The sequence below is a fragment of the Dama dama genome, chromosome X (genome assembly GCF_033118175.1).
Source record: "Dama dama isolate Ldn47 chromosome X, ASM3311817v1, whole genome shotgun sequence".
Classification (NCBI taxonomy): Eukaryota; Metazoa; Chordata; class Mammalia; order Artiodactyla; family Cervidae; genus Dama; species Dama dama.
Window position 1 is genome coordinate 26,810,527 of NC_083714.1, and position 17,247 is coordinate 26,827,773.

The 17,247-nt window shown below is 40.9% G+C and overlaps 1 protein-coding gene across 1 annotated transcript in view; it reads left to right on the forward strand.

Moving 5' to 3' along the window:
- GRIA3 (glutamate ionotropic receptor AMPA type subunit 3) overlaps positions 1-17,247 on the forward strand; it is a 292,780-nt gene that overhangs the window by 207,281 nt on the left and 68,252 nt on the right. Inside the window, exon 11 of the mRNA XM_061136405.1 lies at positions 10,655-11,031. Within this exon, the coding sequence (XP_060992388.1) occupies positions 10,655-11,031 (377 nt within the window). The remainder of the gene's footprint in view (positions 1-10,654; positions 11,032-17,247) is intronic.

The window sequence follows — 17,247 nt, forward strand, 5'->3', positions numbered from 1 at the left end:
CCAGTCCCATCGTCATCATCTTAGTTATGGTTCTTACCATTTGACAGTCTTTACTTGGCTTGCCTGCCTCTGCTCTTACCCTGGCCAATCAAATCTGCATTATTGTGACTTCTCACTTTAGAAATCAGGAAAAAATTCAAATTCCTTAGCATGGCAAAGAAGGCACTTTGTCTTCCGGCCCCTACCTACCTCTCTGGCTTCATCTGGTCCTCTTCCTCCTTCACACTCAATCTCCCAGCTATAGCAAAATATGCATTGTTCCCTGAAGGCAGGCCTGGGAGTACCTTCACCTCTCTTCAGCTGGCTACTGCCACCTCCAGTTCTTCAGAATTCAGAGATGTCAGCTCTTTCAGGAAGGCTTCCCTAATCCCATTTACCCATCTTCAGTATGGTTAGCTGCCCCTGCTTTTTGCTTCTTTATAGTACTGGGCTTCCCAGGTGATGCTAGTGGTTAAGAACCTGCCTGCTAATGCAGGAGACAGTAGAGACGGGAGTTCGATTCCTGGGTTGGGAAGATCCTCTGGAGGAGGGCATGACAACCCACCCCAGTATTCTTGCCTGGAGAATCCCATAGATGGAGGAGCCTGGCAGGCTATACAGTCCATAGGGTCGAAAAGAGTCAGACATGACAGAAGCGACTTAGAACACATAGAACTTTTGAATCTGTATTATGAGTTCAGCTGTCCCAACTAGACTATGAACTCCTTGAAGACAGAAGCCATATCTGGTTCATTTCAATATCCCATGGCCTGACACATAATGGAAGTCCAATGAATATGTTATGAATGAATTCATGAATGAACAAAATGGCTCTGGCAAGGGCTTGCCCATGGGTGAAGTACAGAAGAATTATACTGTTAGGGCTTTTTAAAGGAGGTGCAGTAGTATTTTCAGAGTTTGTCAGGGGCTTAACTTGAAAAGGTCTCGGATTGGGAATGACAGATCTTGGGCCACGCAGTGAGGCATATGGAAATAAGTGAAACTAGGCATAAGAACCACCCACTGGATGACCTCGTCACTAGAAAACTAAGCCAAGTGCTGCCAGAGGTTTAGTTCTAATAGACAATGATTACTTGCAATGACCGGTCCCTGTCTAGACAACAGGTTAGGGGAAGCAGAGGAATTTAGGGGGAGACATTTGAGAAGAATCTGGCAAGAAGCAAATGTACAAGTGAGCTACTGGACTGAAGTTTAGGATAAGGACTCCAGCACTAGAGACAGAAATCAGCAATAATAATAAGGTGTAGTTCTCCAATTGGAAGATAGCACCGGGGTCACTAGATAAGTTTTTGGAACAGGTCCTCAGGAACAAGCACAAAGGCCAAAGCTCATTTCTAAAAATAAGGGCCCAAAAAGGGAATTAAGGCTTAAAATGAGATTGGACCTCAAGCAACAAAACTAGGGCACCATCCTCCAGTCAGACTAGCTGCAAGGCAATTTGAACCTTAGCCCCCCTAGCTGGGAGGACTGGAGCTAGTTGTCTCTGGTCTTGGGTTCAGGCTGGTCCTGGGAACTGGGGCAGGGCCGAACTGCAGATAAGATGCAAGCGAATCCAGTTATGAGAAAGAAGAACTTCTAAGGCCCAAGAGGAAGGCACAGAGCACTCGTTAGGCTTCCTGAAGACCCTGAGAAGCAAACCCTGAACCATCTCTTCTTACTTTACAAGTTGGTGATCAAGTCTTCTGTTTCCTGCCCCTCATCTGCCCAACACTCAGGTTCCAAGAGGACTTGTCTTGCTCACACCTCTCCCCTGCTCCTTAGCACATTGCCTAGTACATAAGAGATGCTCAGTTTTTGCTTTAATGAATCACTGCCTGGCCTGTAATAATGCCCAGTCAATATTCACTAAATGGAGTTCATGGTGAGAGGTAAACCTATAACAGTTTTATTATTATTATCAGCTACCATTTGTTGCATATTTACTGACCACCAAACGTTGTGCCAAATGCTTTATGAGCATTATGTAACTTAACCCTCAAAATATTATTGACATCATTCTACAGATGAAACAAATCGAAGCCAAGACAAAACAGCTTGTACTGACACAGTGATCTGAACCAAGGTCTCTGACTATGAAGTTTGTGTTCTTTAAGCATCACCCTCTACTGCCTAACAGTCAACATGTTGCAACTCATCCCATCCTAAAAGATAGTTGAAAGGTATTGCAAAGGCCCTTGGTTCCTTAGCCATTCTCAGGGGGGGAGAGTGTTTGGCCACAGAAGCCTGGCAAGGAATTTAGGGTCTGTTTCTACTAGGGCACTGGCATGGACTCTACCAGCCCATCAGGGCTCAATTGCCAGAGCTCTCTACTGTCTCAATAGAAAGCCCGTCCTGCACTGTAAATAGCTCAGTGCCCTCCTGGCATTGTACAGGACATTTAACACAGCCACGTGGAGCAAGGCTGATTTCCTGACATTGTTCAAAGACCAGTTTTTCCGTGCACTTTGCTTTCTCCTCAGACATGTGCTCTCTACGGCACCCATTTAATCTCCACATTCTCTTCCTCTTTCCAACTTGTGTATGTGTGAGTGAGGAAGCTTGAGAATTAGTGAGTCCCTTATTGGTTTAGTAATTCAGGAACCAGCTCTCGACTGCTGACTAGGTAAAAATTCTCCTGGAGGAGCCTACCCATGTTTTTTTCATCTAGTGCTTTCTACTCAAGATAAAAGCAAGAGCCAGGGAAGGCTCTTAAGAAATGTCTTCCTCCATCCCCTAACCTAGAACAAGTGTCTGGTGCTTCCTGGGATTATAACGCAAGGTGATTCCCAGGAACTGACTGCAGACCAACTTATATATAAGTGGACTGCCAAGTTCCACTTTCCTCTAAGGCGTGTGGCTATGAAAAATGGATGTTCTTCTCATGCTTAGAGTGAGAGCTATCAGTGAGAGAGGGTGACTTAAGTTGAGTATGTCTTCCCCTTCATTTAGAAGTTTTCATCTTTCAGCCTTGAGAAGTTTACAACTTCTTGATCAATGATAGAAATGGAGAAAAGTGAAAACAGGCACTCATTTCTGGCAGGCCTGGTCTCTTATAGTTTGTAAGTTGCTTAAGAAAAAGAATGACAGAAACATACACACCCCTCCTCGGTGACTTCCCTAAGTGCTTAATAAGCAAAAGGATGGAGAATGTGAAAGTATTCCTTGAAATAACACAAAACTACACAGATAGACACTGCTTTATCTCTAGGGCATTTTCTCTTAGACTTCTAGTATGACAAACAGATCAGAGTAGGGAAAAAAATGAAGAAAGGGGAGATGAAAAAAAGCTTTGCAAAGGAGATTTCAGTATCTGCCATGAAGTCTCAAGAAAGAGTCAAAGTGAATTAAACTTGTTAAAGAAGAAAGAGGCCAATCAGCCTCTTTTCGGATGAATCTTAAGTGGTTTTTTGTTCCCCGCTCTAAAGAAAATCAAGTCAAGGTTGAAGTTTGGGCCACCCTGTATCACTAAGAAGGCTATTTTTGAAACAAGCGTCAGTAGGACACAATGTGCCCCCATTATATAAGCTCTTCAGAACATTATGGACTTGAAACTCTCCTCCTGCTTTTAGAAGTTTTGATTTTGAGCTGGATGTCTGTAACATCGCCACACGGCAATTGTCCCCAGCTCAATTGTGGCCTATAGACTGCAAGTTTGCATGGCTCCCAAATAGCATGTGTTGCTAGCAGGGCTCTTAGATATCCTTTAGCCTACTTTCTCATTCATTTTACACAGAAATGTGGACACCAGCCAGGACTGAACATTAGAACTGCCCATTGGATAAACCAGGAAACCAAGGCCTGATATAGGACAGGAATGACAGGGACAGTGGGGATTGTGATGAGGTCACAAAACCACACAGCACGGCAGAGCTTAGACTATAACTCGGGTTTCATGACTCGTGGTCCAGTGCTGTCCACTGAATCACACTGACTCAGTTTACTAAGTGTGTCTGCTTATGGCAAGATAATCCCACCTGCCTTCAAGGGGCTTACCATCTAGGTGAATTATGAGCTTTTCCATCTGAGATACTCATCCTGTTTATCTGTAGCCACCAGGATAATGTAATACACACCTCTACTTATCACTTGAAATATTTGAAAGCCCAGGTAGGCAGCTGAGGGTTTCTGCCCTTTGAGAGGAGATATGCTCTAATACAAAAAGAGAGTCAGGACAAGGGCTGGAAGGAAATTGAGGTCCTAACTGACAAAATGACACATCCCAACAGGCAGCTGCCATGTTCCTTATGTTCCCAGCACTTAAAAACTAAGGAAAGGAAAGGCCAGACAAAATATTGCTCCTATTGGCACCTCTGGCTTACAAGAGAGCAGAGAGAGCTTGCGGATGGAGATGGGGTGGACGACAGGTGATTCCAGGTCACTTCCCCTGAGTATCATCAGACTCCTTCACCCTCCCAGGATGAATTTTATAGATGCTGTTCACACTGACGTTTCTCTCCCTAGGAGAAATTATCTCTGAGGTTGTCACTATCCTAAGATAGGTTCATTTTCCATTAAGAAAGACAGAAAGTCGATCTGTCCTTCCAGCTAAAAGGCAGAGAAGCAAGGGTAAAGTAACACATGCCAAGTATTCTCTTCTATTCTTCAGGTGATTACACCAGGCTTTGGCAGGAGGGCTGATGGTTTGATCAAAGCCCCCCTATCCTTCAGATGAGGCCTGTGAACTCGAGGAAGGAGCACTAATGACGCATGGAAGTGTGCCATTCTGTGCAGATGGGGTGGGGAAATATTTCCAACCAGATTTAGTCTCATGTGGCCTTTACCCAGCTCCAGGGACACTCCTTTATCTTCACTTTGTTTTTAACCCTCTGAGCTCCCCAAGGACAAGGAGCCCCAACCAAGAGATCCAGATCGGGACATCTGTTCTGGATAAAGAAACGAGGAGATCCTGTTGTGACCCTGCTTGTTGTTGTAGAGATTTAAATAGACCTCATCCTTTTCTCCAGATCCCAACAACTGCAGACAGTAAATATCCCATTGAGTACAGTCAATACAGCCGTTTCAGTCCTGGCCCCCAACAGGCAGCAATTATATTTCTATTGTTTAGCTTGATTCTGTTCCCCTCCTTTCTCTGACACATTTAAACTTTCCAAACAACCTGTCTGCCAAAGACTAGAACCTTACGGCTGATCCAGGGATGAGGGGCCAGGTCACATCTGCCTCTTCTCAGTGATGTATAATATCTTATGTACTACACGCCAATGCATCGCCTACCCTGCACCTCTCATCTCACTCCCCTGCTTGCTTTCAGCAAATGCTTTAAAAACTGACAAGCTCCTGCTTATGCATAGTCTCCAGGTGTGTCACAAGTTTTGTATCAGATCTTCAGATGATTAAGCTATAACATAAGCCTTTCAGCTAAAAAAAAAATGTTTTAAATGACATTTAAACCAAGTGTCACTTCTGTCTTCAACCTGTCAGACTCTTAAATGCATCATCTGCCATATGTATATGAGTTTGTTAGGTTTTAAGTTTTATGAAATTTATGACTTTGGCAACCCACCTATGAAAAGGATTATAAATCCCCTCAAGCTAAATCCCCTCCAATAATGCAGTTGCTCTGGGTTTGCCACTGGTGAGTAAAAAACAAAATCAAACCTAATTTGGTATGTTTACTGAGCCCACACAGCTACTCGTAAGCCGCTTGATTAAAATTCTTTAAGTAGCCAAGAGCAAGCGAACTCTCACTCTGAGCCCTTTCCATTGGCTGGTTTTTGTCTATCAGCCGGAGCTCTCTCACACCACCTACTTACCCACCTAGGTTTCTGAAAATGGCCTGCTGACTGCCGTTACTAGCACAGGCAGAGGCTTGAGGACAAAAGGATGCTGGACTGATTCAGCACACCCCAAGGGAGGTGTTGGAGTGGCCAAAAAGTCAATACTTTCGTAAGTTCTTATGGGAAACCTGAACTTTTTTGGCCAACTCAATACTTCACTACTGCATCCAAATTTCAAGGGCTCCCTGGCCCGATGGAGAATTCTTAACACTCTCCTAGTTACAGCTGGCTTTCCGAAGGAACAGAGACCAGGAAAGGAATGCTATTCGGGGAGTTGCCTTTTTCACTTTTTCATTCATGATAGCCTCCTAAATCTTTAAGTTGCCTTGAAAATGGCTTTGCCACTCATATGCGTGTCCCAGGAGAGCTGAATGGGTCTTTTCTGACACTAGCTGGTTACCTGCTTCTCCCCATTTCCTGTAATCAGCATGTTGATTGCTCCACAGACATGCCAAGCAGGCCTGGAGCTCTGAAACAAGCAGCCATCACAAGAGTCTTTTCATATGGAGTAAGGGAGACAGGGGTCAAGGGCTTCTCCAGGGCTGGCCATGAGCTGATATGATGGTCCTGCTGCTGAGTTGTTCTCACCAAGCATACAAGACATGGGAGGGTTTGCTGGGTCTCCCACCAAGTAGGTTGTCCTGAGGCTTGATCAGCAGCTCCCTTCTCCTCTACTGGTTAAGCTTTCTTCCACATGCTTTGCTTGCCCCTTGTCTATTACTATTTCTGCCTGTAAAGGCCTTTTCCTTTAATATTAATTTTTTTTATTTTTGGCTGTGTTGGGTCTTAGTTGTGGCATGCAGGATCTTCACTGTGGTGCATGGGCTTCTCTCCAGAGCATGTGGCCTCAGTAGTCACATCACATGGGCTTAGCTACCCCTTCACGTGTGAGATCTTACTTCCCTGACCAGAAATCGAACCCACGTCCCCTGCATTGGAAGGCCGATTCTTAACCACTGGACCACTAGGGAAGTCCCTGTATAGGTCTTTTTTAAGGTTCAGCATGGTTAATCCTCGTTTTGAAGCCACGTCGCCCACATCAGTGAGGCTTAACTGAGCACAGATTTAATATTGTTCTTTGTTGAAGAAGCATCCTCAAAAAATAAACAAACTCTGCTACCTCTGAAAAGGCTCCTTAGTAATAAACAATTCAGTAAAGGTAGAAAAGCCAGGCTGAAGAGAAAAGGCAAGTGCCTGAGGGGAGCAGGTTCTCCCTGTGGTCTCATGTGACTTCAAAAGTGTGTCTGTGTGTGTGTGTGTGTGTGTGTGTGTGTGTGTGTGTGTGTCCTCAGTCATGTCTGACTCTTTGAGACCGCATGGACTATAGTGCACCAGGCTCCTCTCTCTGTCCATGGGATTTCCCAGGCAAGAGTACTGGAGTGCGTTGCCATATCCTCCTCCAGGGGATCTTTCCCCACCAAGGGATCAAACCCACATCAACTTCAAAAGTACTTCAAACTAAAAATGACTTTCTTTGGGAATCTGTTCTTTCTGCTGCACATTCCTGGGAGCCAGACAAGAAGCCCCACTTTATCTAGCCTTATCTTGTTGGCTTTTAGCTGTGCTTATCATCTAGTGGGTGTTTCAGTTACTGAGTTAGGTTTTGTTCTCTTAAAGGGTGACAAGATTCTCAAAATCCTTTCTTGACCTGCTTGAAAAAGAACCCAATTCCCCTAATTTCAATCCAGAGTGATTTTCTCACAAAAATGTCCCTTAGTTCTTCCTTCCAAAACAACAACAACAACAACAAATGGCCATTTCTCCTAGAATTACCCAGGATTTTGACTTTAAAGATCAAAAATTAGTTAAATAATTAAATCAAATGAGACCAAATAGGATATGATACTAGTGGGGCATTTGCATGTTCTTAGCAGGAGGTAGAAATACATTGGCAGGACTAGAAGGTGGTTTTAGCTGTAAATTCTCTTGGCATGAGAAAGCTCTTTCCAGGCCAAAAATTCCCACTAGCTTTCTAGCCAATACTATCCTCTTCAGTTGCTTTTGTTTCTATGACTGGTTTGGCCCCAGGCAGAAAGAGTGAAATAGATAAAAATCTGTGTTTGGCTCTCCTCCAGTTAGAAATGTGGAACTGGTGATTCAGGAGTTAGCTGCAATGAGGGACAAGTTGAAGCCATGAGCAATTATACTGAAGGAAGAAAAGGAAGAACAGAACCTTAAAAGAGTCTTGCTTATTCCACAAACCTTCATTAATTATCTCCCAAGCCAGGGCCTATGATAGACTCTGGGGGCACAAAGGTACACCCTGATTGAGAGAGAACTAGGAAGAAAAGACAGAAAATGAGTTTTCAGAAAGGTAGGAAGAAAACTCATAGTCTTCAGTATCAGAGAGTCAAGAGGGTCAACAGTGCCAAAGACCAGTGGTGTCATATGAGTTGTTTACAGAAAGGTCTTTGAGTTTAGTTACCAAGTATATAGTTCAAGAAGCAATTTCACTAAATTAGGGGGCTGGGGGGCGGTGGATGTTCAAGCACAGGTGTTTAATAAGGGAAACTGTTAAAATCAAGAGATAGTAAAGGTGACCTTTTCAAGAAGTTTGGTGGTAACAGGGAGTGATGTCATATGGTTAAAAGGGAAGTAGGATCAAAATAAGTGGTTTTTGTTTCTTTCCTTTGGCCAGTAAACAGAATTACCTGAGTATGAGGTAATCAATAAGTGAATAGGATCTGTCAATGGTTTTCAAATTACATCAAGCATTAAGATCACCTGGAAGGCCACCTGAGGCCCCGCCCTCCCACCCACCTACCCAGGTCTCTTATGTCATAAACATAGCGTGGGGCCTGAGAATTGTATATCTACCAAGTTCCCAAGTGACTCAGATGCAGCTAGTCTGGGGAATCAAACATTGAAAACCACTGGAATAGATTGAGAAGGAAAAAATAGTAAAAGAGAATAAACAGAGCTGAGTTTTAAGAGAGAAGAGTATGAGATGCAAGGAAGATGTTGATTAAATCTTAGAAAGAAAGTTTATTTCTTGTGTGATGGGGATGAGAGAAGGGATGGAAAAAGATACAACAATAGGTCGAGGAGGAGAAGAAAGACACTGAAGTGATAGAACTTGTATCACATGGCTTCCATCTTCTCCGTAAAGGAAGAGGAAAGATCATCTACAGAGACGGCAGGACTGGTAAGGATTAGGGACTGGGAAATGTGTGGAATAAGCATCATTCACAGACTTAAAGAAGAATCACCATTACAGTGATAGATAATGGATTTAAGTTTAGAAATGTTGAGTTTGAGATGGTACTCAGCCGTCAAGGTTAGTTTGGTCAGCAGGCTATTGGCTTCAGTAAATGCATACATTCTGCAGCAGGTTTTGTCTGTCTTGCTTACTGCTTCACCCCTAGCACCTGGAATAGTGCTTGGTACAGAATAGGCACTCAGATATGCACTGGAATGAACCCAAGAGTCATTGGCTGAGGTTGATTATTGTATGTAAATTAATATATAATACAAATCTGCAAGTATCTCTGCAATTAGAATATTGTGGTGGTTAAAAGAGTGAGTTTTGGCATCTGAAGACCAGAGTTCAATCCCAGCTTCTGAGTGCCTCACTTCCTCCTTCTCTAACATGGGAAGGATCTTGTACCAACCTCAGGGCTGCTACGAGAATTAAATATGCATAAGGGGCATAGCACAGTGCCTCACACAGAGTAAGCACTGAACCCATGTTAGCTGGCTGTTTATTACTGACTTTCCCCTTCAATTAATTAAGGAGAGTTTCTTAATCAGTTTGAGTCACCATGTGTACATCACAGCAGTAAAACATCATTTTTTAAAAGATACACCCTGTCTCAGATTTCATCCTTCATCCCCTAAAGGTAGGGATATTAAGGCATAACTATTTAACATAGGAAAAACTATCATCAAAATTGGTGTTTTCACTTTATACCTGATATACCAGTCAAAGCCTTTTCTTAGTTAGAAGCATTTTTCTAACTATGCATGTTAAGGCCTGGCTCCAGACTAAAACCTACTACTGACATAAGGGAACTATGGTGGAAGACAAATAAGTGTAAAAGTTCTTAGTGCCTATTTTCATGGGACTAATATAAAAACATTGTCTGCCTTTGCCTGAGCTAATTATGCAGTGTGCTCCTGACACATTTATTTTACTGCTCCAGTACATGTGAGTACTACACTGATATTTATCACTAGAAATGATGACTTACTCTATAAATTAATATGTATTCTAATAACTGCTCTGCCCATGCAGAATTCTTTCATGTTTGCATATTTCATAGTCAATAATCAACAGCTTATTTTTTATGCATCTACAATTTCTTTAGGATGTTTTGCAGTGATGAATACAAAAATAGGAGATTGAATTCCTGTCTTTAAAGGACAATGTTTTTATAGATATACTCTCAAACCAACAGGAATAATGGCAAACACTCAAGTATTAAACTGAGTACTATGGTCCTGTGTGGTACCCCATGGTGAGGAGGGAGGCACATATAAAAAGTATTATGCTTTTCCCACAAGAATTTCCAGTCAGGTAAGGGAGATAAGACATAAGAACATGAACATTAAAATAAGAATATAAAAATGAAACAGTGATATAGAACAGGATAGCACAAGTTGAGGTGCAAAGTAGCAAAAAAAAGAAAAATTTAGGAAAAAAAATGGAATCAGTTGTCCTAAGTCAATATGTCTCAGAGGACAAAGTGTCCTTTCCATCAAGTATTTTAGGACCCACTGAATGCTACTACTTGTCTAACCAAAGGATTGACAAATCAGTTGGTTGTGGTGACTTAATACTTTATATTTTTACCAAAAAGGTATATTAAGTGGCAAATGACTAATGGAAATATTGTCTCTAATAGTAAAAAAAAAAAAAATGTGTGTGTGTTTTTTTCCAGAGGGCTGATATAGCTGTCGCTCCACTCACTATAACGCTGGTCCGTGAAGAAGTCATAGATTTCTCAAAGCCATTTATGAGCCTGGGTATCTCCATCATGATAAAGAAGCCTCAGAAATCCAAGCCAGGCGTATTCTCGTTTCTGGATCCCTTGGCTTACGAAATCTGGATGTGCATTGTCTTTGCTTACATTGGAGTCAGCGTAGTTCTTTTCCTCGTCAGCAGATTCAGCCCTTATGAATGGCACTTGGAAGACAACAATGAGGAACCTCGTGACCCACAAAGCCCTCCTGATCCTCCAAATGAATTTGGAATATTTAACAGTCTTTGGTTTTCCTTGGGTGCCTTTATGCAGCAAGGATGTGATATTTCTCCAAGGTTTGTTTCCATGCCATACCCAATGCCTCCTTGCATTTTATGGCCATGATCCATTCATGTACATCTGGTATTCATTCATTTCAAGTCCAGATTTCTTTAACATTCCATCCAATGACAAATTATCATCAAGCCATTTTGTTTGTTTTCATCCATGATGTGTGTTATCACTGTCGCTTTGAATGTCTTTCGTGCATTTCTATGGCATCATCTATTCATACTTATTATAGCAAACATTTGAACTGTGGATAAAGGCAACATTGCCAGCTAATATTGATATTATTCAGATAAAGCTAACTCTAAATCTCGATCAGATTAAACAAGCATCGTTTCCTAATTGAGCTAAAACATTTTCTCACTTGTCCAGAGATTAAATCTAGAAAAAATTTAAAAGAAGACAGAACTCTTCTTTAAAACTCTACCTTCCTCTTTCAGGGTCCTCCGTTTTTCATTTTGCTCTCTGACTGGCTAGAACTATTTCACTGTAGTACCTTATCCAAGCTTAATCACTAAAACTATAAAACTTCTGAAAGAAAACACAAGAGGAAGTCCGCATGACCCTGGATTGGACAAAGAATTTTCAGAACACAAAAAGCACAATCCACTGTAAGAACTGATAAACTGAACTTCATCAAAATTCAAAACTTTTTGTAATTCAAAAAACATCATTAAGAAAATGAAAAGACAAGCCACAGTGGGACAAAATGTTAGGAAATCACACATGTGATAAGATAAAGGACTTTTATCCAAAATATAGAAAGATCTCTCACAATTCAATGAAAAGAAGATAAGCAACCTGAATCTAAAAATGGATGAAAGATTTGAATAGACATTTTCCCAAAGAAGGCATACAAGTGGTTAATAATCTCATGAAAAGATGCTCACCATCATTAGTCAATGGGGAAATACAAATTAAAATTGCAGTGAGACACCTCTCTATAGCCTCTAGAATGGCTATAATCAAAAAGACAGACAATACTAAGTGGTAACAAGGATGTGGAATGACTATAGCTCTCATCCATCAGTAGTGTGAATGCAAAATGCTACAGCCAGACTGGAAAACAGTTTGGCAGTCTCTTATAATTAGACATATACTTAAAATGACACAGCAATTCCATTCTTATTTACCTAAAAGAAAACATATCCACAAAGACTTACACACAAATGTTCATAGGAACTTGATTTATTATAGCCAAAAGGTAGAAACCCAAATGTCCGTCAACAGATGAATGGATAATCAAAATGGTATATCCATGCCACATTTGGAATGGGAAACTATTGAGCAACTAAAAAAAAAAAAAAAAAAAGACTGATACATGCTACTACATGAACCTAGAAAACATGATGCTAAATGAAAGAAACCAGATGCAAAATGCCACATACCATATGATTCCATTTCTTGAATTCCATTTATTGACTATCCCATATTATAGAATTTATTTGTCCAGAATAGGCAAATCAATAGAGACAGGAATCACGTTAATGATTTCTGGGGCCTTGGAGGGAGCAGAGAGGGATCAGAATAGGGATCAGAATTAGGGTGAGGCAAGTGAGGCTGAGTACAGCAAGCACAGGGGTCAGATCCAGTCTTTATTTTTAAATTTGCTATTTTTTCATCATGAATTTTTGCGTTAATTTTGATTTTTTTTTTAATTTTGCAAAAAAATATTGCGGTAAAATACTATTTATCTTGATTAATGAGATTTGGGCACTTCCCTCAATAATGTGTGGGGGGCAAATGCCTCACGTGCCTCACCCTAGTCCCATCCCTATGGAGATTAACCACAAATGGCCTCAAGGGAGCTTTTCAGAGTGATGGAAATGACCCAAACTGGATTGTGGCAATGGTTGCACAACTCTAAATCTACTAAATTCATTCATTGCACACTGACATTGGTGGATTTTGTGGTATGCATATTTCATCTCAGTGATGCTATTGAAGATATTGAATGTGAATGTCCTAGACTTCACCCACTTAAAGTGTTGACTCACCTAAACAAATGTGGTGATGGATTCATAATCAGAAAATATTATAAGCAAATGTAACATCTATATAATCAGAAAAAAAAATGAGCTTTTTCTGAAATAAAAAGTTTTAGCTTTGGTAAAATTGAGCATGAATCCAAATACTGACCAGAGTCAATTATACAAACATATTAGTTCAGTTCAGTTTAGTCGCTCAGTCGTGTCCAACTCTTTGTGACCCCATGGACTGCAGCACGCCAGGCCTGTCTATCACCAACTCCAGGAGTTTACTCAAACTCATGTCCATCGAGTCAGTGATGCCATCCAACCATCTCATCCTCTGTCGTCCCCTTCTCCTCCTGCCTTCAATCTTTCCCAGCATCAGGGTCTTTCCAATGAGTCAGTTCTTCACATCAGGTGGCCAAAGTATTGGAGTTTCAGCTTCAGCATCAATCCTTCCAATGAATAGTCAGGACTGATTTCCTTTAGGATGGACTGGTTGGATCTCCTTGCAATCCAAGGGACTCTCAAAGAGTCTTCTCCAACACCACAGTTCAAAAGCATCAATTCTTCAGTGCTCAGCTTTCTTTATGGTCCAACTCTCACACCCATACATGACCACTGGAAAAACCATAGCCTTGGCTAGACGGACCTTTGTTGGCAATAGGGATCTTTATTTAAACTAGGACTCAGGAGGTCACCTACCATGTTTTTATACTTCATTTTGAGATTATCCACTTGGAACACAAATGGATTATCCATTTGTTTTTAAGTATTTATGCATATTGCCTTCATTTAAATGAAGTTTCACAGTATAAATCACTGGTGACCATCTTCAGCAGCTTTTTAATATAACATGTGTAGGTCAAGCCTCATTTGTCTAAGTCATTCTTTTTTGCCACCCTCCATCTGCTTGGTCAGGTTTTCCAAATTATTTCACTCCCTGTTCCTTTTGTGCTTAGAATGTGTGTCATTTTGTGATACCATCTGGGAGTTCATTCTTCTTTCTTGTCTGATTTTTTTTTAATGTTCACTTCAAGAGACAAAGGTTTCTGGATGATCCCGTAATTGAATGATTTTAACATGACTGGTAATCTGTGTTGAGGCAATGCTAAAGACTTATTAAGGTTGGAGATTTTATTGGTTTCTATAAGTGAATTTTCAAAACTAAATTTGTGATTGCCCCACTGGAGTGCTGCATATTACTGTGCATACTCAAACCAGACCCTTAAAAGGCCATTTGTTTTTAGAAGTATTTATGCATATTGCCTCATTAAGTAATAACTTAAAATGATGGCCTAAAAATGACAAGCTGGAAAGATTCTTTATTTTCATTTTTTTGTAGCAGAATTTTAGCTGTGGCTCTTCTGTGGCACTGAAATATATCAGGTACTTTTTTCAAGGTACAAATTTTATTATTCTGCACTAGACACTGTCCTATAGACCAATGGCTTTCAAATGTTTTGAGCATGGCCTTCAGTCAGAAATAAATTTTCCAACACAACTCATACACATATATGCACATAACACAAGTTTCACCAGACATTACCCTTACAGTGTCCCATGCACTCTGATATTCACAACTGTTTCTTTTTTTTTTTTTTTTTTTGTGAATGCTAGTTGCAACTCAACCTGGCAGTGGGGCACACAGGCTAGGGAATAACACTGGTCTAGAGTAACAAGTACCTACTCCAGTGTTTTTGCCTGGAGAATCCCAGGGACGGCGGAGCCTGGTGGGCTGCCGTCTATGGGGTCGCACGGAGTTGGACACGACTGAAGCGACTTAGCAGAAGCAGCAGCAGAGTAACAAGTATTATCCTTATTGTGCTTTTGAGAAATAAATTATTACCTTTACAAACTCTAAATTTTCTACCATATGAGTACTCCCTCCTTCAATACTTTTATGTCCTTCAAAAGAAATTATATCTTTAAATCTCTTGATAGTATGTTATACTTGTTAGCATACTTATTACATACAAGTAAGGAGGGAATGTGTTTCTCCTTGTCTTGAGAATGCTACTGGTTATATATTTGTGCTCAACTGTATAGCAGCAAACCCCACTGTAAGGTGCTTTTTTATTAACTGATTTAGAAATTCCCAATAATCACTTAGTTGTACTCTAAGATTCGTGGTTACCTTCAGCTGCAAATGCCAGCATGATACTTTATTTCTGTTTAGTGGCCATACCTGGAATGCAAACTTTCCAGCAAGCCCAGAATGTGAGCATGCATTGTACACTCTGGCTTTTCTCAAAATTGAAGCAATTCAAGGCATTATAAGAGACCACGTTTTAAAGTAGAATTATCAAATATCATAGCAGGAGGAAATCTCAGAGATAAATTAATCCAACTGCTTCTGTTTACTGAGGGCCCAGGAACAACAACCTTCTCTGAGTTCCCTCTGCATCTGGGCACTTTACCTGTATTATAATATGAATTCTAATCCTCAAAGCACTACCACGAGGTGGGCATTATACTTATTTTTCAGGTGCAGTTGATGCTCAGGTGAAACAATTTGCCTAGCCCTGCAAATAATGACAAAGCCAGTATTCAAACCCAACTCTAGTTCTAAAACTCATGCTCTTCCCACTTCATACTGCTCTTCTCACATCATGACAAAGGAATAGTGCCTGGAGAGATAATGTCATGGAAGCCAAGGTCATAGGGTTTCTAAGAGCCAGCAAGCAGTACAATTATTTCCACTACCACACACTGCCTCCCACTATCGACCTAATGGTACACTGTTTGTTCCATTCTTTCCCTCATGCTCAGCCCCAAGAGCTGTTTTCCAGGGGGAAAAAAAACAGCTGGCTGTTAAAGAAAGTAGGCAGTGAGCATTTAAGAATGCTACTGAACATGTGTTCACTCAAAGTAAAAGACGGGGAAATCAGCAATGAGACATCACCAGGAAAACAGCATGATTCCATTGCCATCAAATAAAGCTATGAACAGAAACCTAGAAGCTTAAAGAGTCTATGTCAGTTAGGTTTGATATTTTCAACTACCCCAGTTGTTGAGAGTGACCAATTCAGGTGAGACCAAATCACCTATAGAGAGAGTAATCAATGTAATAAGCTGAGGTTGTATTCATACACGAATGAATTTCTAGGGGGAAGCAGGAGAAGAAAGTATGAGGAGATTGCCTTCAACCTTCTTCCCTCTTGATTGGGGCATGGGGAGATAGCCAGTGGGTGTAGCCAGATGGAGGGAGCATAGTGATTAGGTGTGTGGGTGTTGGAGTTCGTCTCACCAGATTCACAATCTGTTTAGTTGTCGTGTAACATGGGACCAGTAACTAAATCTTGCTAAGACTCAGTCCCTCATCTATAAAATGTGAAGCGCAGTGCCCGACCTATAGTAAGTTCTCAATACATGGTAGCGATTATCATTTTTAAACTGGCTGCTCTTAACCATGCTGGCTTCACAAATACCAGTAGTTCATATTGTATTTGCGTTTTAGTTCCTAATCCTCTTTAGGAATCCAATTGAAATTGTAGTCAGTGCCAGATAGCTGATTTCTGATGAGAAGTAACTGACAACATCCCTTTTTGAACCCCTAACGGGCTTTCCTTAAGGATTACACTACTTGCAAATATTTTGGTTGTATTATTCCGCAATGTCTTGCTGATATTGACAGGTGGTTGTAATTTTTTTTTTAATCTGAAATGTATTTCCTTTGTAAAACGTTGATAGAACTGTTAAGCAGTCCAGAGTCTGAGTCCTCCCAGACAAATACTCCCCCTGCTGACTTTCTCTAGAGCTGCAGGGACATCTGAGGGCCTGCCAAGTTCAAAATACAAGGTTCCAGGGAATGACAACAGAAAAATGGAAAGAATACGCTAACTTGAACCTGGTCGCTGTGTACACATTATTCCATGAGCATTATTGTCTTGTTAAGATCTGAAGATATCAGTCCTTTGGAGAAGCAGGCAGGGGATCCATTCCAGGTTAGCTGACATACAGATCCTCTTTTAAAATACAAAATATATGCAAAAGAATAAAATATACAAAGGGTAAAAAATGAATGGAATCAAATATAACAGGAGCTCGGGGGCTCCATTTAAAGTAATAACCTTTCCTTTACTGATATAAGAGCAGGGTCTTCATCCTACTGTAAATTCATTTCAAAGCAGTAGTGGAGTGATAATAAGTTAATTGTAATAGCAGGATTTTTTATTACAACTATTTCTGCCTGAAAGCCCTAGTTTTCAGTTTGGGGGAGATGGTTAGTTATTCCCATCAGAGAAGACTAGA